Source organism: Hermetia illucens, chromosome 2 (genome assembly GCF_905115235.1).
Source record: "Hermetia illucens chromosome 2, iHerIll2.2.curated.20191125, whole genome shotgun sequence".
Taxonomy (NCBI): Eukaryota; Metazoa; Arthropoda; class Insecta; order Diptera; family Stratiomyidae; genus Hermetia; species Hermetia illucens.
The window spans coordinates 66,113,308-66,138,756 of record NC_051850.1 but is presented as its reverse complement, the minus strand read 5'-3'; the positions used below and the strand labels follow the sequence as shown (position 1 = coordinate 66,138,756).

Sequence of the window (25,449 nt, the reverse complement as noted above, 5' to 3'; positions counted from 1 at the left end):
GGGAAGCTCGTCTAAATTCATATTTAGACCAGCTCCACCGGTACTTCATCAACTGCAAAAAATGTCAAAAAATCGTCTTTAGAGAAAAAAATGACAGTTTCCGATATCAGCAAACTGTTCTTAGATCTATACTTCTCTCACCCCCACCATGAACCAGGTTACCCACCTTGGTGGTGCTGAACTTACGCTGAATCTATTCAAGATCTCTCACATAAATACACCGAAGGTAACTTAGAAGCGACTTTTATTTTTATTCAGATACATATATACGTTGAAAAATCACATATACCAGATAGATAATTGAAAACAACATGCGTTCCCAAGCAAATAACATAGTGATGAATGATAGTAAGATAGAATAATGCATTTGATAAAAGTGTTTAACAATTTATAAATATTTCTCAATATCTTGGGCAATATCCATGGGATCAGTTGTGGGAGAGTAGCGCTTCACTGGCTGTCCATTTTTATCTACCAAGAATTTAGTGAAATTCCACTTGATCGCATCACCCAAAGTGCCTCCTTGTTTGTGTTTCAGATACTTGTAGAGAGGATCAGCATCTTTTCCGTTAACGTTTATCTGAGGAGGAAGTAAAGAGAAGATAGTTTTAATATATACATTTGCTTATGTTAGGTACGGTCTGAACCTTTGCAAAAACGTCTCCAACATCCGCCTTAGCATCTCTTAGATGGCAAACCATTTCCTCCCCATTGGCTTCCGGCATCTGCCCACCAAACTGATTACATGGAAACGATAGAATTCTCAAACCCTGTTCGTAGTACTTCTCTTTTAATTGTGTGATTTTCTGATAGTTGTTCTTGGTGAGTCCACACTTGGACGCAATGTTGACAATGAGAAGGGGATGTCCCTTGTACTTGTCAAGTTTTACATCATTCCCAGCGTTGTCTTTTACGGTGAAGTCGTAAACTGAACCTGCTGATTTATAGTCTTCGTCCGACATCTTGGCTACCTGGAAAAAATAAATAAATTGTGAGCGAAATTTATACGGGATGGGCACAGAAGTGGTAGATTGTTAGTCTTGTGTAAAGGATTTAAAGTAAATTTTTTGTCGTTCCCGTAGCAGGCTTTGACTTGGGAATTTATAACTTCTAACTTCTTAAAATTTTAGAATTATTTTGTGAGCAGGGTGAATATAGGTAATAATAGTATTTCATCATATTTTCGGAATACATTGGGAAATCGTCGAACATAGAAACTTTAAAGTCCGTGGCAATATGAGGGACAGTATGGACAATGCTTGGAATTGGGACTTGTTTTATGTCTTGTTAACTTGAATGTTGAATTCATTTTAGGGTAACGGGGTACGGGGGGTTAGTGAGGTTGACATGTTGGTACTATCGAAGACGCTTCTGCCCTTACGTCTCTGTGAAGAGGAGAGTGCTACACCGGCAGAAGATGCCCTTATATCAAATTCAATCAATCGCAACGGAATTCAACTCCATCTAAGTCGTGCTGATTCGCGATATAGTTTAAGGACACAATCCATCTTTCACAGTACAGATCTGAGATACTTAAAGCGCTCCGTTTTCACCACTAGTATTGACATTAATCAGAGTCGGGGTCATGGGTCGTTTGAAATTAGATTTATTGTGAGAGGTTTGGATTTCATTTGCTTAGAACAGTAGAGCACTCGTCGTTAAATACCTCGCAACGTGCCACGCGTGAACCGCTTAAGAAAGTCCACGACGTGAACGAAAGCAACTGTACATCGACGAGGAAATGAGGGGCCGACGAGATAATTCAGTTAGTTAGTGGATGTAATTCTCAAATATAGCGATATACCATTCATTGCGAGGATGAGGCGAGGAGTCCAATTTGCATGAGTCACCCGACAGTTTTGTGAAAGAATGAAATAAAGCTGGGCGCTCCGGGTAAAGGCTTTGTGTTCACCTCATGAGCGAAACTCTCTATGTACGATTTTTCATTCGTACATAGCTAAAAGTGCAAAATATTTGCTTTACACAAAACCCTAAAGAAATAAAAAAGGAAAACTAAAATGTCTCTACGGACCTCGCCGTTCATATTTCACTTTATATGAGTGTAATAACTTTGTTAGTAATGTTAATGTTGGATTGCTTTCAAACTTTCCAAAATGATCTCCTATATTATCGCCTACACTGATGTCATGATGATTTGTACTTCTATGATGAACTTAAGGGGAATTGTTCTGTAAATTTCCAAGATATAGTAACTTTATTTGTGGAGATATCGAAATGGTGTGGAGTGATTAAAATTGCTATATTATTAATAAATGTTATTATTCTTCTTTCTTTTCTAAATTTAAATTATAATTTATTCATTGGTAGTTTAATTATTTATATATTCACTTTGCACTGAAGGCGTATTGTTTTTATTTGTAGACTAATGGCAGACCTGAACTGAATTCGGACATTACACCGAAAATAATTTACGCTGTAAAAAATTGGGTTTCCTTTCCATGGCCACCGCGATTCGCGCTTGCGTGCAGATGTATTTGGAGGCCTAGATTTCGGTTGGATAGGTCCACTTTTTGAGCCCTCACTTCCCTGTTTCAACCAATATCGGAAATAATATCATTTACTAAAAGTTTTAATTGAAGCCTTTCATTTGATACCCACGTCACCCAATCCTGCGAAAAAAAAATTACACCACCCTTTAGCATGGATGGGAATGCCCCCCTTCAAAGTCAACACAAAATGACGCCACTTGTTATATGTAAGGGGATTTACAGACCATACCTTCTCACCAAATTTCGGCTGTAACAGACATTGAATCGATTTGATAAGGTTTTGTTTTTTGTGTAAAACAAAACCTTAAAAAGGAAATTCCGTGACTTAGTGGATTATTACAAAGAAGTTCTAGATGCAATGGGCGGAAAATTGGTGAAACCAAGCCTTTGTCAGATAATGATACGGGGGATATGAACTCGCATTAAAAAAATTAAAAAAAAAAAAAATTACGCAGTCAGTATATGGAAAAATCACCAATAAAAAAACATTTATATTTCTGGGTACCGTAAAAATCAACTGTTGAAAATATGTACCAATTTTTAATTTCAGCTGGATTAATGGGCCATCCTCCTCCTTTAGAGCCAAATTAAAATGGATTATCAAGCTTCAAATCACAAATTTTAATCCTGTTTTAGCCTCACTTGAATGAAGTAAGCCTCCACAACTGGCGTCCATTGCCGTACCAACGAGCGTCTTAAATCCCATCTCTAGTCCAGTTGCCCCATCCCATCTCTAGTGGTTGCGTTGAGATTTGCCTGAACATGGAAGTCAATAAGGCACGATTCATGAGCCGATAAGTGTTAGTTTTGAGATTTGTTGGAAAGCTGGGGAGTGCGCTTCTCTGCAAATTCAAGACTATGAATGTCAATATCACTTTAAAGTGGATATTTTCTCATATTATATGCATGTATTACGTGGGACAAATTCACACTCAAATTTCTTTATAAAAGAAATACACAAAACCTTTCATACCTAAAGTTTCGGGTTTCCCGACTTGTTTCATAATCAAGCATCTTATACGCGGAGCAAATTTCAATATGAAGTTCGCTAGACAGAAATCTATTGGGTTATCTGCAGTATGAGATGGAAACAAGTCGGGAAACCGGATGCTTCAAGTATGAAAAGTTTTCCGTATTTCTTTTATGAAATCATTTAGGTGTGAAAAAAATTACACCCTTCTTTTATATGCAGGAGAACCCCCCCCCCCCTTAAATTCGACGTAAAAGGATGTATTTCACTGTATGAGCGAGCGTTCACAGTTTCCATCTTTTCACCAATTTGGTGCTATAACCATCTCCGAGAAAAATGCGTGTGACAGACAGACAGACAGTAAACAGATTTTAATAAGGTTTTCTTTTACATGAAATCTTAAAAACGAACTAATACTTACACGTCATGTCACAACGCCACTTTGCTTATTCTTCAGGAAACACAGGTGAACAAAATGGTAAAACACAACTCGTAAGGTTTCAATAGACACCCGCACGTGGTAACATGACACGATAAACCTGGAGAACTCTACTTATCGGTTTCAATACCGATCGAAACAGTCAGTTTAAGATGTCTATTGAGAATTTAGGCCTCGAATTGATCCAAATTTTTTTTATACTTCAGTGTGACTGGCGTCTTAAACAGATCCAGCTAATTTGATCTATTGACAAGTTCATGATGGAAAGTATTTCTTTTCCAAACTTCAGAAGCTTTATATAACACCATTAAAATCCGTACAATACCGAAAGATATATTTCCTTCCGGACATGAAAATTTACCATTTCAAGAATGTGGTCGGTTTTACGTTTCAATTCAATTCAAAATTGTTTTTCAACCGATGCCATTTTTCCGAGAAATGCGTAATAACGTTTTCAAGCCAATACTGACTGAGTGGGAGATATAGTTGGTTTATAGACCAACTGCATTAACTATATTTATTCAGAGATTTTGATTAACATTTGGGAAACATTGCTATCCTTGTTGTCGCTAGTTGATCAAAACGAATATCTAAGTTATCCAATGATTATCGCTACAACATTGAATTTAGGGACAATCACAAGCAGATATGCTCAAAACGTTTTATAGGAGGACAACATTTTTATGCAGTTATGAATTTGCGCTCCATTAGCGGCTGTTAATATCGTATAATCCCACTTGAAATTCTTCTTTGGAACTTTAAACCAAACCACTTGCTTTTTAATTAACACATGCAACGGTTCCTTGATTTTACTCTAATCATTTACATTAGTCACGAGTTGACACAAACGCTGAATTTTGCATGTTAATTATCATTCACTCAAATATATTGGAAAGCCGCTAAAATTATCCTCAAAATGGTTTAAATACGCTCACATACTCACTGCGTTTGTTGTACTTTGCGTCTTGGGGGGCGAGTTGCAAATAATTGATACTGAAAGGTTTCTGTATGCGGCGACTAATAAACTCAGTTGTTCTGGAACAATTTTTGCTTTGTTCGGATTCAACATAGACGAGGACGTCGATGTTGTCCTTAAGCAGGTCAACCGGCGCAGATTGCGTGCCAGCATTTCAGCTGCAAGGACTGAGATACGTATGTATATTAGTGAGCTTGAATATGAGTTAATAGGATTGAATTGCAACGAATAATCAACAGTGAAGCAATACAATTTGATTCTAGCCAATACCATCTGCCTCCTTTCAACTTTGTACTTTATTATTTATGAATGAGTCAGTAATGACACATAGTCTGGGGTAATTACAGAATATTGATTTGTGACATTCAGAGTGCATAGATCGATGATTGTTAAATTCAAATAGACAAAATTGGATGAAAAGTGAGATTAAAAACTTTATAATGCGTTCGTGTAATCAGCAAAATTGAATAAAGAAACAACGGTGTTTGATGTAGTCACATAAATGCAGCCACGTCTGAAGATATTGTGCCAATGTTGTCCACTCACTGAGCTTTACGTGTACATTCGCAACTTTTTCGTGTATTTGCCTTACACCGGTAAAGGTTACGTCATACAAAATACTGAAAAAATAGTCATGTTATTGGATGGAGACTCTGTTGAACATTATATTTCTTCTTTGCCGTTGTGTTGGGATTCCAGATGAGCTTGCAGTGTGTATTCATTAAAGGGAATCAGGAACCAGAAAATTTTCAGTCTCAAAAGTGAACCGAAAATTTGATAGTAAAATGGATTAAGACAAAAGAAAGGAAGAAAAACAGATCGAACCCAACTGAACTTATCAAAATATTATTCTATACTATCTTATATAAGATCAGAATAAAAAATTTATATGGATATTTAGACCTGACGACATCGCACCTGAGCTTTGGGAAGCGAAGAGCTGCGACCTAACACTGCAGCTCAGTAAATTCTTTAATCGGGTTATTCACGAGGGTAGAACACCATCTAACTGGCAAGAAAGTACCATAGCTCCAATATGGAAACAAGTCGGGTACCCGGAACCTGGGCGCTTCAGGTATGAAAGGTTTTGTTTGCTTCTTCTATAAGTATATTTGAGTGTAGAATTATCCCATTTGTACGTAGCCCGTTATGTATATGCATTTAGCATGTCAGAATTAGTACTTCGGGTTGTAAATTTTCACGGTAAAGACAACTTTGAGCTACTGTAACTTTATTACTAATAGTATGATTTTGATCAAATTTGGAGATAATATGCTTCATATTATATTTTATGCTACCAAGTTATAACTCTGGGATCAACCTAAGGGGGGTTTTACTCAATTTTCCCAAAAATATTGCGATATACTATTATTAACTTAATTTGAACAGATATCGATATGGAGAGTATTTTGATGTCTGGGCACCATATACAGGCAGCTTTCGGTTGGGTAGTTTTTGAGATTGGGTCCGTTAAAGAAATCATCACTTTCCACACCTCCCACTCCCCGCTTTTCTAACAAATCTCAAAACTAAGACCGGTTTCGGAAAGTACCAATCGAGACCTTTCATTTGATACCCCACATGCCTACATTCGGTGACACGTATGGGCAACCCCCCTAAATCCTACCTAGAAAGAAAACACTCGCTGCATGTCTGCATGTCTTGTTTTACAAACAAAACCTTAAAAAGAAAGGTAGTTTAACAGAATATTCAAATTACAATCCGATCCGGTTACTTTCCTATACCATGAAGATTTTTGAACGTATTACTAACAGCCGTTTTCACGAAATCGTTCAAATAACCGTGAAAAAAGCCGGCTTTGTCGAGAACTGCAGACGCAATACACGCTGCGTGGTTCACATAGAGAAACACCGTGAGAATCATCGCCCACTTTACATTGCATTTCTGGATCTAGAGAAAGTGTTGGACCCTGTGCCTCACGTACTCATCTGGTCTACGACAAAACTTAGTGCCAGAAGAACTCGTGCGCTGGGTTCAATCGCTCCACCAGGATCCGAAAAGTTAAGTTCGAAGTGTGGCAGGCGTATCAGAGCTGCTTCGTATCACTGCATCCTCTCACCACTCCTCTTTGTTCTTGTTATGGATATTGTCACACGGGACCTTCCTAGCGTCCAATGGCAAAAATTATCTCGAGCAACTTGTCCAAAAATGGAATGTTTGCCTCATGCAACACGATCTCAGATTGAATCTGAATAAAACTGAATTTTTGATGACTGGACATGGAACAGGAACAATCACTGCCAGCGGCAGCGACCTGCCCAAAACTGAGATATCTAAATATCTCGGGTTTATGCTATCAGCCAATGGAGAACTGCGTTATGAGGTTGCTTCACGCATTAGCGCAATCTGCCTGAAATGGCGTTCCACAACTGATGTTCTTTGTAATCAACGTATTAACGAACGTCTCAAATCTAAAGTTAATGGCAATGTCGGCCGACTATAAAAGACAATGAATGGTGTCTTGTAGAAATGTAGACGAATATGTTGCCTTGGACTAGTGGCGTGACACGTTTTGATCGCATCCGAAATAAGGATATCCACGATCGATATGGGGTTGCACCGATCGTGGAAAAATTCCGAGGGAGGCGTCTTCGATGGTATGGTCACCTAATTCATGCTAACGAGAATTCACTTGTGAAGATTGGTCTGAATACCGAAGTGGATGGTAGGCGACAAAAAGGCGTGCCAAAATAACAGTGCCCTGATACAATGGATGGGAATTTGAAAGAATTTGTAACTGCATCTAGATCAGGCTTTTGATAGAATCAAATGGCGAAACTGATCACGACGAGCCGACCCCGCTTTGAACGGGATAAAGGTGACAGAAAAAGATGTAGATAAGTTGCTAGGTTTTCTAAAAGAGTTGATACCCAATTTGCCTTGCCATGCAATTGGTAAATAACTGCATAACTCGCGTCACTCAGTTTAATTTCTAGTTATTCATCCCAGAAATAACGGGAAGTTGGAAAAATGAAACCACGAGCAAATGAGCTTTGAAAAGGAAAGATCATATGCAACAGACTAGTTTAATTTCGATTGATCATGATACTGCAAACTAAAAGTTCCATATAATATTCGAAATCCTTCGATGGCTATGATGTTTATCTAATCAGTGCAATATGAGCCGAAGATAAGGTTTATCTTCAGTTGATAGCGACGCATTCCTCATAATTTTAAGCTATTAAACAAACATTGTGCCTTTACTTCTTTGAGTGTTATGAACCTTTAGTAAATAGTAAACACGCAGAGCTAATCTATATGATCCACTTTGCGATAGATTCCGTGTTCTCTAAGATATCCCACAACTCCGGATTAACCCTCCCCAATCCAAGTTAATTTACTTAAGTTAGTTTCACACATCATAACTGTGCAAATAATGCATTAATAGTCTGATTATGTGTCTTATATAAACGACTTTCAAAAAGGGTGCCAATCGCTCCGTACACCTCAACCTTTACTGATATTTACTAATAGTGATTTGAAGAGATATGAATTTACCGACCAGTAGGGTTGGATGCTGGTGAGGCATAATTTTTTGAAAATGAAGAAAACAAGCGATGTAATAAAGAAATTTATCTGGCAAGAACTAACAACAAGCATTCTTTCTATTATAGTAATGTGATTTCTAGCAGAGTCAGCAGCTAAGTTCTTACCAAATATATTATATTAATTTGATTAACTTAGTAAGCAATGGATCTCGCTGATAATAACTGGGACTATTAGTGTTTTTAATGCATATACCCATTGATGGATTTTCAGTTTTAGTGATAAGATAACAACGGACACATTAATCTTATCCATATTTGATTATGTTCCCATCAAGATTTTGGTCAGTACATCGCAATTGAATGTAACTTTCTATCTGTATGTCGATATTGGACCTTATCGCTCTTCCGAAGTGGTTCCTAAAATATGGTTATATTGTGTGTCAGATTAGTCTTGAATTTTAGTACAATAGAAATGAAGAATGTAGAAAGGTTTATATTCTAATTTATAAACTACTTTCAAAATCGAAAAGCCACCTATCTTTCGGTTGTACAGACTTTGGGTCGCTTCCCATCCATTCTGATACTCAGGTCAATCTTAGCTAGCGACATCTCATCATTGCGGATTACACGATCAAACTATCAAAGACGTCTTTCTTGCACCTGTCAAATGGTGAATGCAGTCTCATATCGATCGCGAATATTCACGATTTGAACGTAACCAAAGCGTGTTACACCATAGATCCAACGCAACACATTCAACTTCTCCGCCGCGAGGTGGTGTTCATTCTATCGTAGTCGGACCAACGTCCAAAACCATAGAATGTGACAAGACAATGGCCATTGCCAAAAATTCTCTTTAGTTGAGATCTAGTTGCAGATCGTGTTGAACGGAACGATTTATTCACTTTTGGACAAGCTGTTCCAGAAAGCGCGGCTGTTCATAACAACCACAAAGAGGAGTGTCATCAGAGCGTTTACTTTATGAACACCGGTAGAAACGTTTAACTGTTTTGATATATCTGCCACACTTCGAATTTTACTCTGCGAATTGCAACTAAATGGATGTTTGCTATAATGTGCAAATCAATTTAAAAGAGAAGAGTCGCTACGCATATCTAATTTAGACACTTCCAAAAAAAGACTTCTGATATGGAGGGAAAGAAGGCTTTGAACAGGAAACTGAATTTGGTTTCGGAGACGCTTATGGCCACTTTGTAACTGTGTTGTGGGATCTAAATGGCTAAATGCTTCAGAATCTGATGTGGAAAGACTTCGTGAAGTCCGTAAGAACAATGATGGAGGATTTCACAATTTCCACCAGTTTCTCCACTTCGTAGTGCGTTATTCATTGTCCAGCAGCTAAGGTATCCCTGGGGGGAAATTATGATATACTCATCAAACAAAGTGTGGAGGACGTACTTGCGGTGGTGCACAATGGCATGCTAACTAACCCGATTGTTTCCACGCGTGGAGCGAAACAAGGCTGCTTGCTGTCACCCCTGTTATTCTCGTCCAGAAGTAGTTGTGGAGAAAATATTCAAAGACAACAAGAGAGGTCCATAATGAGGATTGACGGAAGTGCTTGAAGATCTCGAGTTTATTGACCATATGGCATTCTTGTCACATAAACTGGATGATATGAAAGACAAAGTTGCGGAACTGGTGGCATGAACAGAAAAGATTCAATTGTCTAAAAGTGATAGTGTTTTTTTCAACAGATGGTGTCGATATGTGACAGCTCGTGCTTCAAACAAGTTCAAAATGGGAGACCAAACGGTAGATCCTTTAGAGCAATGTGCAATTGAGAGTGTAGTATTCAAATTGGGAGTGTGGTATTCAAATCGGAAGAGAATCTTCGTCCTGTCCGAATGGCTCAAGTGGTTAGAGCGCTGGTCTGTCGTAGCAGAAGGTCCGGGTTTAAATGTCACTGGCGGAGGTGGAATTTGTTATTGTGACTGGATGTCGGATACCAGTCGACTCAGCTGTGAATGAGTACCTGAATCAAATCAGGATAATAATATCGGGCAAGCGAAGTGGTCTAACACAGTTCAAGACTCTGATCCAATATGGATTGTTGGGCCAACGATTATTATTCGGCCAATATACTCGCTTCACTTGTTTCGCTCTCTTTAAAACTCTTTGAGTTGAGTAACGTTAAATTCAGATTGTGGAATAGATCAACACTTTCTTTAGTTTTTCGTCAATAAAGGCCGAATACCTGTGTTGCCGGAAGTGAAGTATAAAAAATGTGACAGAGGTACTAAATAGTACTTTTGAACGCTCATATGTTCATGCAAAGAGAAAAAAATTTCCCCTCTCTTGTTGTATTTTGTGTCATGTGTATTGTGTGACTATCAACATTGTTGACATACAGCGAAAAATGGTTCTAGGAGAGAGGACGTTGAAGAACCCACATGTAAACACGTATCAGACGATACAGTGAAAACACCAAAACATTTATTCCTACGTAATACACACCATAAAAGGAAAGCAAGGAAAATGAACACAACCAACTGCAAAAAAAGTATTGGCACAAGCAGAAGAATGAACGGATTCTAAGTAAAAACCAACCGAATTCAAACATTTATTTTAATTTTATGTATTCTATTACGGCTGTAAAACAACGATTCATCGGGTTGGAGAGGTATTGACTCACGTCGTCCTAACAAGGTCACAATGCCTCCTAGAAATCATTTCTTGTGGGTATGTACCTTTTATGCACCTGGATTTCGAGCAAATAATGTTCAACTAGGTTAAGGTGTACATATAGAATTGGTATGAAAATTATACAATAACAATTCTGGAAGACAAACGGTTGCTGTATGCCTAAGGTGGCACTTTGTAACAAATTAAAGCACAAAACATTAAAATATACTTCTTTTTTATGCTCTAGCCAATAAATATCAATCTGTTCACTCTGGTCGTTTAACTGATTCCTCCCAACATGCGTGACAGTTGCAGTTATCGAACCCAAATAGTTTGTTTACTTTTGTCAGACAACTGAAGTGAACAACAACACTTCAATGCAACTCGTTGCACAGCTTTCAATGCCCGTAAAGAAAATATTTAAAGTCGTTATATCACTGAATTCATCTTATTGATACAAGACTTGCTTGTTAGCAAAAAACACGAACCAGAAAACAAATCAGAAACCGGAAATTCGGCGCTTCAGGTATGCAGGGTTTTGTGTATTTCATTTAATTACACGAAGATTCCATTTATAAATATGTAACTGGTGTCATGCTGTGCACGAATTAAATACGTCAGACTATTCATTTTAATGTGATATCGGCGCTCTATGTTGTCTTAGGGCATTTATTGTAGTCTAAAACAAGATTTTTAACCCCGTTGAACAGAGAATCAACCCCATCTTAGTTAAAGTTCGTACTTTCTAATCTCTCGTGGAAGTACTTTGCAACCCATGCCAAATCTGAGGTTTATCTTGTAGAGTACCAATCAATACCTTTTGCTTGATACCGACCACTGTTACATTCGTTGAAAAAGAAATAGCACACCCTCAATTAATCGCGAGGGAATTCTGGTGTTCCAACAATACTCACCACATACAGAGAAAAGCAAGATACTCAACGCATAACCGATTTAGTTGATTAAAGGCTGCTTCAGCCGCGGAGAAATTTAATAATCGTACTTCCAAAATTTGTTATGTACGATATATGTCAACTAAAGGTACATTTGCGTTTGTCACTGCTTTCCAGACTGATATAAATTAAGCAAGAAATTTGGAATTAATGTGCGACGATTTATATTAATTTTTGCAACTACTTGTGTCCCAAGTGATATACATATTCCTTTCAATTCGAGCACAATAGAGTTTAAATTGCTGTGATGAAAGTATTGAGATGCAAAGTCGCGGATTGTTAAGGTTGAGTGTAACAAAATTCCTTATTGCACCGGGAATAAGTGATGGTCATTTTTGAAGAACGGAATAAAGATACAAACGCGAATTTTTCTTCGCATATTTATCACTGGTCATTATTGAAGTTCACGGCAACTTATCTACATGTCTTCAAAAGAAGTGTTTTAGGGTTTTGGCTCGGTTCATCTGAAAAAAAAAAATAAATAAATATCAGGTTGTCCACAAAGTTTTCGCACAAATCAAAGACAGAATTCAGCAGATAAGTTTATAAAAACCTTTAATTATTTAATCTAATATATAATTGCCTCCATTAGATACGACTTCCCTCCATCTATCGGGCAACTTCAAAATCCCCCCTCTATAAAACTCTTCCCCCTTCCCCTCAAAGTACGTGCGAAGTGCACTTTGGAGGTCAGCTTCAGAAGTCATTTTTTTACCATCCAGAAAATGTTGGAGGGACCTGAACAAATGGTAATCAGAAGGAGCAAGGTCGGGACTATACGCAGGATGACTCAAAACTTCCCAGCCAAGCTCACTCAATTTTCGCTGAGTAGTTAAAGATGTATGCGGCCGGGCGTTATCATGATGAAAGACAATATTTCGCCTGTTGACCAATGCTGGTCGTTTCGAACGTAGCTGGGTGTTTAATCTGTCGAGCTGCTCGCAGTACTTATCGGCGGTAATGGTCTCGTTTGGTCCCAAAAGCTCGTAGTGTATGGGGCCACGAACGTCCCACCATATACTGAGCATTCGCTTCTGCTGATGAATAGACGGCTTTGCTACCGATGGACCCGGTTGATCTCGATGAGTGTAGGCTCGTTTCTTCGCTACGTTTTCGTACACAATCCATTTCTCATCGCCAGTTACCAATCGATTCAAAAAAGGGTCGTTTTCGTTCCGTAAAAGGTTAGCGGAGCAAATTCTCACTCTATCGGCCAGATTTCGCTCAGTCAGTTCGTGCGGTACCCACTTTGTGCTCTTCAAAACATATCCAAGACGCGTAATGGCTACTGCTACTCCTGATTTTGATACACCGAGATCCTCTGCAAGCACACGTGTCGAAAGAAAAGGATTCGCTTCCAGTTTGTTGCGCAGGATATCGTCGTCAATCGTATAGGGTCTTCCTGAGCGAGGTTCATCTTCAAGTGTCAGGTCTCCGCTGTAGAATTTTTCGAACCAATCGTAAACTGTCCTGCGCTTTACCTTTCCTTCACCGAATACCTTCGACAAATTTTCAATCGCCTTCGGCACCTTCGTCCCCATTTGAAACTCGTACAAAATGCAATGACGAAAATGTACTTTGTCGAATTCCATGTTTATCCTTGAATATCCTTCACAACACTGATCCTTCAAGGATAATTTACCATGCATTTTATAGTTAGGACTCTGACCTTTCCATTGGGATATCACATGTTGTACCTGCTGTTTTGGTTTGTCTGCTAATTGCTTTTTAATTGTCACATTAATATTTGTGCGAAAACTTTGTGGACAACCTGATAAAAGGCGCTTTAATCCGTGGAGCACATTTCAGCATTTATCAAAAAATATGGAAAGGAACATTTTTGATATCTTGTTAAACTTTTTTGGTGTTGGTATTTTTTCACTTTTTTACGACGAAATACAATTATCCTAGTTTGTGAACCGTAGAAATATGTTCTGAAAAAACCGTGAACATTTCAAAGAATTTCGTTGGATAGATTTTCAGGTGACGCACGGTTTTCAACACGTAGTTTTGAGAAAAATACATTTAAAAATTCAAATGTTTTGTTAACAATAAAAATTTAACTCACCATTAATTAAGAGTCTCTGATTTCTTTTTGGATTTAATTCTTTCTTTTCGCAAAGTCACTGGAGCGTTGTTCGAACCGGCAAATTCGTGCTTCATTACGGCGGTCGACATAAACCTGACATATGTTGCCAATTTAACCTCCCATTGTTACTAGCACTTTCAGAATTCCATTAAATCCTTGTTTGAAAATAATTACGACCAGAAAAGTTATTATTTTAACGACCTTTGCGCCACAATACAGACAGTTGCGCAAGTCTAGACCAGATGATTCATTGTTATTTGGTGTTTCTCCTCTCATACACCTGTTCAACACATCATCAAGTGATAAATCTTCGTAGATTGATTTGATAACTTCTTCAGTCAGAGGTGGCTTATCGTAGAAATTATCCCCTTCTCCTTTAGTTTCAGCTTTGCACCAATTGCCTTCGCTTGCTGGACAATTTTGATGTATAGGATTTTCGTTTGTAGAACATTTATTGAAGAAAGTAAAATTAGGTGAGATCTTTATTGAGGTAATCGACAAGTTTTTCAGCCCCTTTTCGACCAATGCTTTTATGACTTCTCTTTGCATTTTTGAGTCGTCTTTCCATTCTCTTCTCGACATGTCCTACGCTGCTAAGTACTTGTTTCCATATGGTTCGCTTTTTAATATTTCACCAACGTATGTCAGATATTTCCGAATAATCGTGAAAGCTTGTGGAGAATGAAATCGACTCTCATTTTGCCAGCGCTTTCTGTATGATTTAGGGTACATTCCTGGTACTCATACCATATCACTAATTTGTTTTTCCATAAATTACTTTATCCACAAAAGCTTCTCTTTATTGACGCACCCGCAACTTTACCATAATATTTGCCAAACAAAGAAGGGAAGCCTCGCGCGCCTATGAATTCATTTTGTGGCTTGGCCGCTCCTTAATTCAAGTGTCTCTCCTGAGTGGCAGCAAATGGCAGAACCGTTTCATAAACAGTAGATGCCGTGTGTGAATATTCTATCAGAGCTATGTATTTTGAAATTCCGGTGCGAGAACATATGTTCATCAAACTGCAGAAATGCAACTCCTTCATGGCCGCTTCACAATAATCACATCAAAAAAATATAATGTCGATTTACTTCGTACGCATTTTCCATCATCGGATATGAATTGTTCATTTCATTTTCACACTCGCACGAACCACTAATATCGGAAAATAAGCCTCGTAAAGTGTGCTAGGGAAAAGTTACATCACTTTTATATTTTGCGCATATTAAATTTGCAGGAATAGCAAAAATAACTCCAGCAAAATCTAATATACAATACACAAAACTTGTCCCAATTGGCTCGTTCGTGTTCATGCCTCCTAAAAGTTTTTCCGCTGATGTAGATTTGAAGTCTCTTTTCTTCTCCGGTGAGTGAGTGTCGATTTCCATGAAATACTCGTTTTTTACTACGAATATGAAGTTTAGCGTTAGAGCGATCTCGATTCGAATATTCCATTTAAAAATCACTGACACATACAACAGAAAACGGACAACAAAATATGACAGATTTCACCACGTAAGTTTTCAGTGTTCAGTCAAAACTAGATTATCCCTTACACCCTAAATAACAAAAACGGTTTGGGCAATTTAAGGGGGTCCTTGTGTTGCTGTGTGTGGGATCTGAGTCGATTTTTTTTCATCCATTGTATCTAGATATAATGTAGAATATTTGAGCAAAGTGTTTTTCCGATATTCGGTGTCGTTTGAAAATTACAGTGTTAAACAGGTAAAGTGTCATATGTCAGGATTATGTGGATTGCCGTAATGAAGTGTAAATTTGCCGGTCCGAACCCCGTTCGAATATTGAAGCCACGGTTTCAGATAAGTTTTTTAAGCATCCGAAGGTTTATTGACTGGGTATAATAGATTAATGGTCAGTTAAGATTTTGTGATTAATAATCACATTCTAATTTTCAAATGCATTTTTCTCGAAACCGCATATTGAAAATTTGCTGCCAACATAGCCCAAAATCTATCCAATGAAATTGCAAATTTTCAGGACTTATTCAGAACATATTTCTATATTTCCCAAACTAGGATAATTTCGGTTCATTGGGTCTTTTTAAGGTTTTGTTTGTAAAACAAAACCTTATTAAAATCGGTTTACTGTCTGTCTGTCTGTCCGTCACACGCATTTTTCTCGGAGACGGTTATAGCGATTGACACCAAATTTGGTAGAAAGTTGGGAACTGTGAACGCTCACGCATATAGTGAGTTACATCCTCTTACCACGAATTTAAGGGGGGGGTCCCCATACATGCAAAAGGGGGGTGTACATTTTTTTTTCATCAAATATAGTCATGTGGGGTATCAAATTAAAGGTCTCGGTTAGTACTTTTCGAAGCCGGTATTAGTTTTGACTTTTGCAGAAAAGGTGGGGAGTGCGGGGGGTTGAAAGTGGTCATTTTTTTAACGAACCCATTCTCAGGAACTACCCAATCGAAAAATCTGGAAAAAATCAGGGGGCTGCCACTATATGGTGCCTAGGCTCCGAAATACCCTCCATATCGATACCTGTTCAAATAAAGTTAATAATAGTACATTACTATAATTTTTAGTAATTGACAGGAAAACCCCCCTTAAGTTCTCCCTAGAATCACAAAATTTTGTAGCAATGTAGGCTACAGTATAGATCATGATCCTGCCAAATTTGGTGAAAATCGCACTATTACTAACAAAGTTATACTAGGTTAAATCTGCGCTCCTCTGCAAATTCAAGACTATGAATGTCAATATCACTTGGCTTTTTTCATATAATATATGCATATTTTACGTGCTACATGCTAATGGGATAAATGCACGCCCAAATCTCTTTATAAAAGAAATACACAAAACCTTTCATACCTGAAGCGTCTAGCTTCCGGTTTCCCGACTTGTTTAAAGTTTTGTGTAAAACAAAATCCTATCAAAGTCGGTTTAATGTCTGTCTGCCACACGCATTTTTCTCGGAAACCATTATAGTGAGTGGCACCCAATTTAATGGAAAGGTGGAAACATAGAGCATAATCCTACTAAATTTGAGGACTCTTCCTTTTACTAACAAAATTATAATAGGTCAAAGTTGCCGCTTCTGTGCAAATTCAAGACTTTGAATGTCACTATCACGCGAAAGTGGATATTCTTACGTAATATATGTATATATTACGCGCTAGGTTCTAATGGGACAAGTGTCCACTCAAATGTTATTATGAAAGAAATACACAAAACCATTCATACCTGAAGTGTCCAGCTTCCGTTTTCCCGACCCATTTTTAAGGTTTTGTGTAAACACAAAACCTTATTAAAATCGGTTTACTGTCTGTCTGTCTGTCCGTCACACGCATTTTTCTCGGAGACGGTTATAGCGATTGCCACCAAATTTGGTGGAAAGGTGGGAACTGTGAACGCTCACACATACAGTGAGTTACATCCTTTTACGTTGAATTTAAGGGGGGGTCCCCATACATGCAAAAGGAGGGTGTAAAATTTTTTTTCATCAAATATAGTCATGTGGGGTATCAAATTAAAGGTCTCGATTAGTACTTTTCGAAGCCGTTCTTAGTTTTGACATTTCTTGGAAACGTGGGGAGTGCGGGGGGTTGAAAGTGATCATTTCTTTAAGGGGGCCATTCTCAGAAACTACCGAACCGAAAAATCTGAAAAAAATCAGGAGGCTGCCAGTATATGGTGCCTTGGCTCCGAAATACCTTCCATGCCGATGTCTGTTTAAATAAAGTTAATAATAGTATTTTACTATAATTTTTTGTAATTGGCTGGAAACCCCCCTTAAATTCATCCTAGCGGCATGAAATTCTGCTGTGATGTAGGCTATAATGTAGAGCATGATCATACCAAGTTTGATGGAAATCGCACTATTACTAACAAATTTATAATACGTCGAAGTTGTTGCTTCTTTGAAAATTGAAGACTATCAATGTCAATATCACCCGAAAGTGGACATATGCATATATTACGTGCTACGTACTAAGAAATACACAAAACCTTTCGTACCTGAAGCGTCCAGCTTCCGGTTTCCCGACTTGTTTATGCATTAAAGAAGCCGTGAAAAAACACAATTTACAAAAGAAACAAAGAACCAAACATTTACCTTTCAATGTTTTTTAATAATCCTAGTTTGCGAACCGTGATTAAATCCGCACGTTAAAATGCCGTTTATTTTGTTCCCTCTAAAATGATCACAGTGCCCTCTAGCGTGGCAGAAGGAAAACATTTTTATTAGAGATGGGTGTAAGTTGCTCTGTACTTCGATAATGAACTATGATATCGGGCTGAAATTATTACGCATGCTCAAGATATTAATATATGGTGAAAAATTCGTATTTGTATTTTTATCCAGTTTTTCACAAAAAATTTCCAAAAAAGCGAAAAAAAAACCTTCACACGAGATGACTCCCTTAAGGGTTAACCCCTGTTGCGTGTGGAGCCGTAAAACTCTGGACACGAGTGCCGCGATCGAGAGAGATTCAAGACGGATTGCATCCTCAATCGACGCTTTTCGGACCCTCGAGGGTCCCACCTCTACCATGGCATACTTAGGCCATTAGATTGGAAGGCATCTCTCATTAATGTGAGCTTTTGCGAGATTTAGCTTGATTCCATGTTTTCAATATATTCCAAACAAAAACGAAAAAATAATTAAAGATAAATTAAAATAATAGAAATAAAAATAACCGCCGTGAGAAAGCCCGGTTGTGAAAGGAGAAATAGATAGCTTCATTCTGAATGACCATACACCACCGCAGCGTCTCAGGCGGTAGATGAGGAAAGTGCAGGAACTTTGCAGTGTCACTAACGAAGCTATCACCACACCTGACTGTTAGGTATAAAATGCAAAATCAAAAATGAGGAGGAGGAACTTAAGATCCGGTACGGATAACCGGCGAGAGTCGTCTGACTTGGTCAAACTCCCGTAATGCACAGTGCGACGTCGAAACTGCTAATCGTGGAGCCTTTCCCGCAATACGCGTACGTGACTGGGCAGCGAGTTGCAGACCAATACCGCTTTATTACTCGCAACGACACAGTCCCGGCCACCATTAGGGAGCGTGTCCGACTTGTGGTAATCGCGGAAATTGGTGACCAAGTGTCCACTGGGGCAGAGGCAGCGACGTGAACAACACCATGCCGTTCTGCAGGCAATACTTTCAGTACTCGCCGAAGCACGCTTCTTCACTGTCCGCCAGAAGTCTCCATTGAAGTTGGGGACGAATTCCAAAGGGTGTGTATAGTATTTTCGCAAATTCATCCTTTTCATAGACCAGCAACTCCGACAATTGTACCTCAAATCAATGAGGAGATTACATCTCGACTGTGTGCTGATATGTCGCTGCTGCAAAAGTTAACTACTTGTGTATTGTGGTGCAGTTGCGATTGTCAGATTGCATGGTTAGAAGATTCGCTTTCGCGTTGTTGATTTGAGTGACGAGAAAAATCCACCGGCGGTAAAATGTCGGCGGGACTCATTACGGTAGAACATTGCTAGGCTGACTCAAATCAGCACCAGCAATATCAAAAAGCGAGTGAAGAATAAAGTGCAGCGGGTTTACCAGAACTACGCCATTCCTAGTAGCTGAAATTCTGGACATACTAAAGCAGAAACTTTCTGTCGTATGCAGTCGGTTGACGGTATGGCGAAGGTCACTCCAGACATGTTCAGAATGCAACGTATCCCAATAGAACATCCATACAGTACAGTTTTCAGTGAGGGAAGCGAAAGAATATTGCGGTGGACCTTGCGGGCTACCCGCCCAGCATGATACACCATGTCTAAAAACAACCTAAAACATCAGTTTCTCTGAAGCAACTCCTAAGAAGAAAACCGCGTAAGCTACAAAACACTCACCTTTCAATATCCCAAAGACACTGGGCGGGCGCAACATTACATCACCCAAAAAAAAGCTGTAAGAACAAAATACGGTTGTGGAAGGGCAATTGTGTGACGCTCGGATAGTAGAGAAAAGTAAAAACTTTAAACCATATTACAGTATCCGCTCGAAAAATAGAAGCAAAAATTAGAAAAGTTTGGAAATTAGAACAAGCAATTTTTTACATGAAATTCCTGCCTCCAAGGGGGATGAGGAGGAAGGGAACTGTCAACTCAAAGAACCCCCTACCCTCCGGTCGATCGGCCGATGAAGGGTGGAGCGCATCTTCTCCACAACAACAATCCGAACCGCAATACGGCTCTATTTGTCAGCGTTCTTCAACATGTCCCTGAAAATCCTGTCCTGAAAGTGCTCCTCTACATATAGTTGCAGATGATTTCGAACCCACCTTCCACAAGAAAAAAAGGTATGAATGGGTTTGTCCACCACCCCATTGCAGAACATACAGTCAGGAAATCGTACCTTCCCAATCTAGTGCAGGTAACATTAAAAGCCTCCGTACGAGCTTAATAGCTGGATAACAAAAAATAAATAATGCCGATGTGGCCACCCAGCCCACCTTCTCGAGATTACCATCCCAGCCGGTCCTGGTACACCGTTTCTGTATTTGCGCAAACTGCTTACCATACACTTCGTTGCCAAGAACGTCACCCCATAGACCAGAACGGACTGTATTAAACTCATGAATAGACGTCTCCTGCTAGAGATAAAAGTACCCCCTATATTTGCTTTGATTTGCTCTAACAAGCTTATCTTCGACTCCAACGTCAGTCCAAGGTAGTTCACTTGGAAGCATTTTTTAAGAGGAGCATTATTCGTCGGAAGCAAAGGCTGTGCGCCCCAGCTTGATGAACAGCATCCAATCTGGATCTCCTTGCTCTAAAACTAGATTATCTTGGAGACAAGCTTTTTCCCAGCTATGTGATAGGATGATCGCTATGTAGATGGTAAGCCAGAATCTCCAGTGACAACGAAAAATGCCCGGAATACCGTCGAGTCCTGGTGTCTTCTTATTTTTCATAGAGAAAACTGCCTCTTCCAGCTTTTTCACCGTAAAAAGTGTGTAATCCTCGCCGCCTTTCACGCCGTTGTCATCAACATGAACGGGATTCGTAGAAGATAGTGTCCTGCCCAACACGGTCTACCAGTTCGGCATTAAGTGATCAGGATTTATACTGAGCCCCGATTTTTCTGGTGATCGACTTTTAACGACTCTACGCACCTCCATCCACCTCGTCGAATGCTGCCATCAGCTCCCGACAGCAGGGAGCTTTGCTCTTGTTTATTATGCTGCGGAATCTATTTTTAGCTAACTTGTCTTTGTGGTGTATGTCTCCTCCCGGCCGTTAAAACACTTTGCCAAACGACGAAGTTTATGATACTCTTTCCGTAGGTCGCTGTTCACCAATACATAGAAGACTTTTCATGGTTGGGTGCCCTCTGGGTCGTTACTAGGTTCGTAACTTAATTTATAAGAACACCACCACCCCGCAAGTGTTTTTCAGCGCAGCTTTGTCTGTGGCAAGAGCTTCAACGAATCTGCTAATGTTTACCTTCGCAACTTTTTTTACTATTTACTCGAAGAATATATTCACAGAACACCAGCGAATTAAAATATCAAAATTGGAGATTGCAGAGAAATATAATCTAATGGGGAAGAAGTTGGTACAACGTTAAGGCCATTTGTGCAGGGAAAGCGTGGGTAAATGGAGGAGGAAGTTCATTGATAAATATATGAATAGTATGAAGCCCAGTTAACTCCGCCATGCTATTAACATAGTATGTTGGTCCCAAGCCCAGATAAAGGAGGAGGGTTTGAGGCAACGTACTCTGTACTATCTTCAGTAAAACAACAATCAAATGCTGAGATCAGGGAAAGATAAATAGAGTATAGTTGGAGTTATTTCATATCCGACCAAGAAAATGCATACAATGTCGTTATAAACATGATGATCGGATTGAGTCACAAGCCTCGGAGATATGCTAGGGCGTCCACCTCAGTTGACGCGGCAGGACGGGCCGGTCCTGTCAAGAAATGGGCAAGGGTTCTTGACGCATGGACGGCGTCAGGACGTAAGCAAGTTAGTCTGAACAAAACAAATACATGTCTGCACGCTAAATGTTGGTACCCTAACTGGAAAGACCGAGGAACTCGCAAGAGCCCTTCGGAAAAGGCGCATTGATAGATATCAGATGCGCAAATGCGCTCTGCAAGAAACCCGATGGTCCGGTGCCAAAAGCTGCAATATGGAACGCGAACGCGGGAAAAATGGCTATAAACTTCTCTATTTCGGTAAACCACACACTCAATATGGTGTTGGCATCGCCATCTCAGAGGGTTTCTGTGATGTCATTAAAGAAGTCGAATGATTTGATGATCGGCTGATGAAGCTTACCATTATATCAGCTGATCGAACTATTCACTTCTTAACCTAGTACGCCATGCACTTGGTATAGACTGGTACCGTTGTTGCTTGTCTCAGCGGGGCTCTGTGGTCACAAAATCAATCCGTGTCTTAAAAACTCCGTGGGATTAAGTCGCAAGACAGGTGCTCACGTTAAACCCTCAAGGATTTAACTGTCAGCGCAACTGAAGTCGAGGAGGCAATAAAACGAATGAAATCGGGGAAAGCCACAGGACCTGACGACATCGCATCTGAGCTCTGGAAAGCGAAGAGCTGCGACCCAGCACTGTGGCTCAGTAAATTCTTTAATCGGGTTATTCAGGAAGGTAGAACACCATCTGACTGGCAAGAAAGTATCACTGTTCCAATATGGAAAAAGAAAGGTAGTCCAGCAGAATGTTCAAATTACCGTCCGATCCGATTACTTTCCCATATCATGATGATTTTTGAACGCATTCTTGACAACCGTATTCGCGAAATCGTTGACATAACCGTGAATCAAGCCGGATTTGCCAAGAACTGCGGAACTACTGACGCAATACACGTTGCGCGGTTACTCATGGGGAAACACCGTGCGAAGCATCGCCTTCTTTACATTGCATTTCTGGATCTAGAGAAAGCGCTTGACCGTGTGCCACACGAACTCATGTGGTATGCTCTACGACAACACTTAGTGCCAGAATAACTCGTGCGCTGGGTTCAATTGCTCTATCACAGTCCGTAAAGTTCGAAGTATGGCGGATGTATCGAAGCCGCTTCGTGTCTCTGTTGGTGTTCATCAAGGAAGCGCCCTCTCACCACTCCTCTTTGTTCTTGTTATGGACACCGTCACATGGGATATCCAACGTCCGGGGCCCTAAACACTGCTTTATGCAGATGATGTTTTCCTAGCGTCTAATGGCAAAAATCATCTCGAGCAACTTGTCCTAAAATGGAATGATCGCCTCATGCAACACGATCTCACATTGAATCTGAATAAAACTGAATTTTTGATAACTGATCCCCATGGAACAGGCACAATCACTGTCAGCGGCAGTGACCTGCCCAGAACTGAGGGATTTAAATATCTCGGGTCAATGCTATCAGCCAGTGGAGAACTGCGTTATGAGGTTGCTTCACGCATTAGCGCAATCTGGCTGAAGTGGCGTTCTAAAACTGGTGTTTTTTGTGATCGGCATATCAACGAACGTTTCAAATCTAAAATTTACCGCAATGTTGTCCGTCCTATCGCTCTCTACGGTTCTGAGTGTTGGTCAACTATAAAAGACAATGAACGGTGTCTTGCGGCAATGGAGACGAAGGTGTTACGTTGGACTAGTGGCGTGACACGTTTTGATCACATCCGAAATGAGGATATCCGCGATCGTTATGGGGTTGCACTGATCGTGGAAAAGTTGCGAGAGAGGCGTCTTCGATGGTATGGCCATGTAATTCGTGCTAACGAGAATTCACTTGCCAAGATTGGTCTGAACATCGAAGTCTATGGTAAACGACCAAAATGCAGGCCGAAACACCGGTGGCTTGATACGCTGGATGGGGATTTAAAAGCCTCGAGACTGCACCCAGATCAGGCATTCGATAGACCCAAATGGCGAAACCGATCACGACGAGCCGACCCCGCTTGTGAACCGGACAAAGACTGAAGAAAAAGAAGAAGATGAAGCCCAGTTTAGAACCTGAAGGAACTCTGGAGATAGAACAGGGTGAACTTCAGAGGAAGAATAAGAAATGTAAGAAGCAATATGTTAACTGGTGGAGGAAAGCTGAGTGAATCGACTGCGGACAGGAGATGGTACACCTCAAAGACTGACCCAATGGTTTGTTGCATTGTATTTCGTTTTTGGTTGGCTTATCAAGACCATTTGAAGGTGACTTAACTTGTAGTCTCAAAAAGCCGCTAGATGAATAGGGTTAGGCGCTGTCTTAAAACTGGAAGCGCAGATGCCTCCATATTGAGATCACGATTATTAGACAAAAATATCACAACATCCCTTAGAAAAATATTCTGCTAAATCTGCCTCGATTGGAGTAGGTTGCCTTTATCAGTGCAAAATTAAAATTCGATTTTAAATCAAAAGCAATGCCAGGGGAAACAATACCGGAAAATTATTTGATAAGAAACTGACTAGCGGAAATTTTCCTCTTCATATGTGCCACGACCACATTGCAGATTTTCAATGCTTTCTTTATTCAGACAGAATTCTTTTAGGTAACAATCGGAAACAGCAAATTTCTGTTGTAATTTGCTCGACTCGATTGTAATAATCTGTAAAAAACCAAATTTAATCGTCTTCTGGGCGCACTCACTAAATTGAGGCCAAAAATAACTGGACAATAGGCACTTTTTCTCCGTAAGTGAATCCGCTAAGTGGGCAATTTAGAATTAGAATTGCGTGAAGTGATCATTGCGGAATTTGGGCTCATTATCACACAATTGCGCTGAACCAGGTCTGCCGGGAGCAGTGAGGTCACCGATGCCTGCAAATGCGCTTCAAGATTCACTTGCAACTGCAAACATTCGATTCGTGCTAGGTTACGCTCCCATGAGCAATCAATTAAAAATAAACTCAGTAAACAAATTGGGTTATTACATCTCCATAATAATAGTAGTAACCGCCGATCCCCACGGCCGCGATGGCTACGAAGTATTTCGCAAGACCCGGCATTCTGACAACACATGGACGCTAATTTTAGACTGAGTACACAAATCGCACTATGCACTGATAACCACGGCCAGAACGATGAAACACGCAAGAACTAAACACAGGATTTCAAGGAACCGCTCCTCCGGGTCCATCTGCTCACGAGCTGGCTACGGGCCAAAGTCCACCGGAAAGAAAAACACAAGTCACTGTGACAGCGGCCGGACTTACCTCGGGATGTGCTGCTTAATATGCTATTAGCCGGCAATAATCAACCGCAACTTTATGGAAATGAGTCAGTCGGGCGCAAATTATGCTTTTTATACAGTTTACAAACAGAATTTCGATAGTCGATAAAAGCCGATACGCACTTCCAATTGGCCGGCAGCTTGCTTTGACAGCTGTTAATGCATTGGTGCGTGGAT

At 39.8% G+C, this 25,449-nt stretch overlaps 1 protein-coding gene across 4 annotated transcripts; it reads right to left on the bottom strand.

Annotated features, from left to right (window-relative positions):
• Positions 1-227: 227 nt before the first annotated feature.
• LOC119647472 (probable phospholipid hydroperoxide glutathione peroxidase) lies at positions 228-25,449 on the bottom strand. Of its 4 annotated transcripts, XM_038048409.1 has the most exons (4): positions 25,256-25,449; positions 4,863-5,062; positions 648-971; positions 228-580 (listed from the first exon to the last, which is right to left on the bottom strand). In XM_038048409.1, exons 2-4 carry the CDS (start codon positions 5,046-5,048, stop codon positions 389-391), a joined length of 702 nt encoding a protein of 233 aa, XP_037904337.1. In that variant the 5' UTR covers positions 5,049-5,062; positions 25,256-25,449; the 3' UTR covers positions 228-388. The 4 variants fall into 4 exon arrangements, with proteins under 4 accessions (XP_037904337.1, XP_037904340.1, XP_037904338.1 ...); XM_038048412.1 differs by lacking the exon at positions 4,863-5,062 and having other exon boundaries at positions 389-580; positions 25,256-25,446; XM_038048410.1 differs by lacking the exons at positions 4,863-5,062; positions 25,256-25,449 and adding an exon at positions 24,974-25,222 and having other exon boundaries at positions 389-580.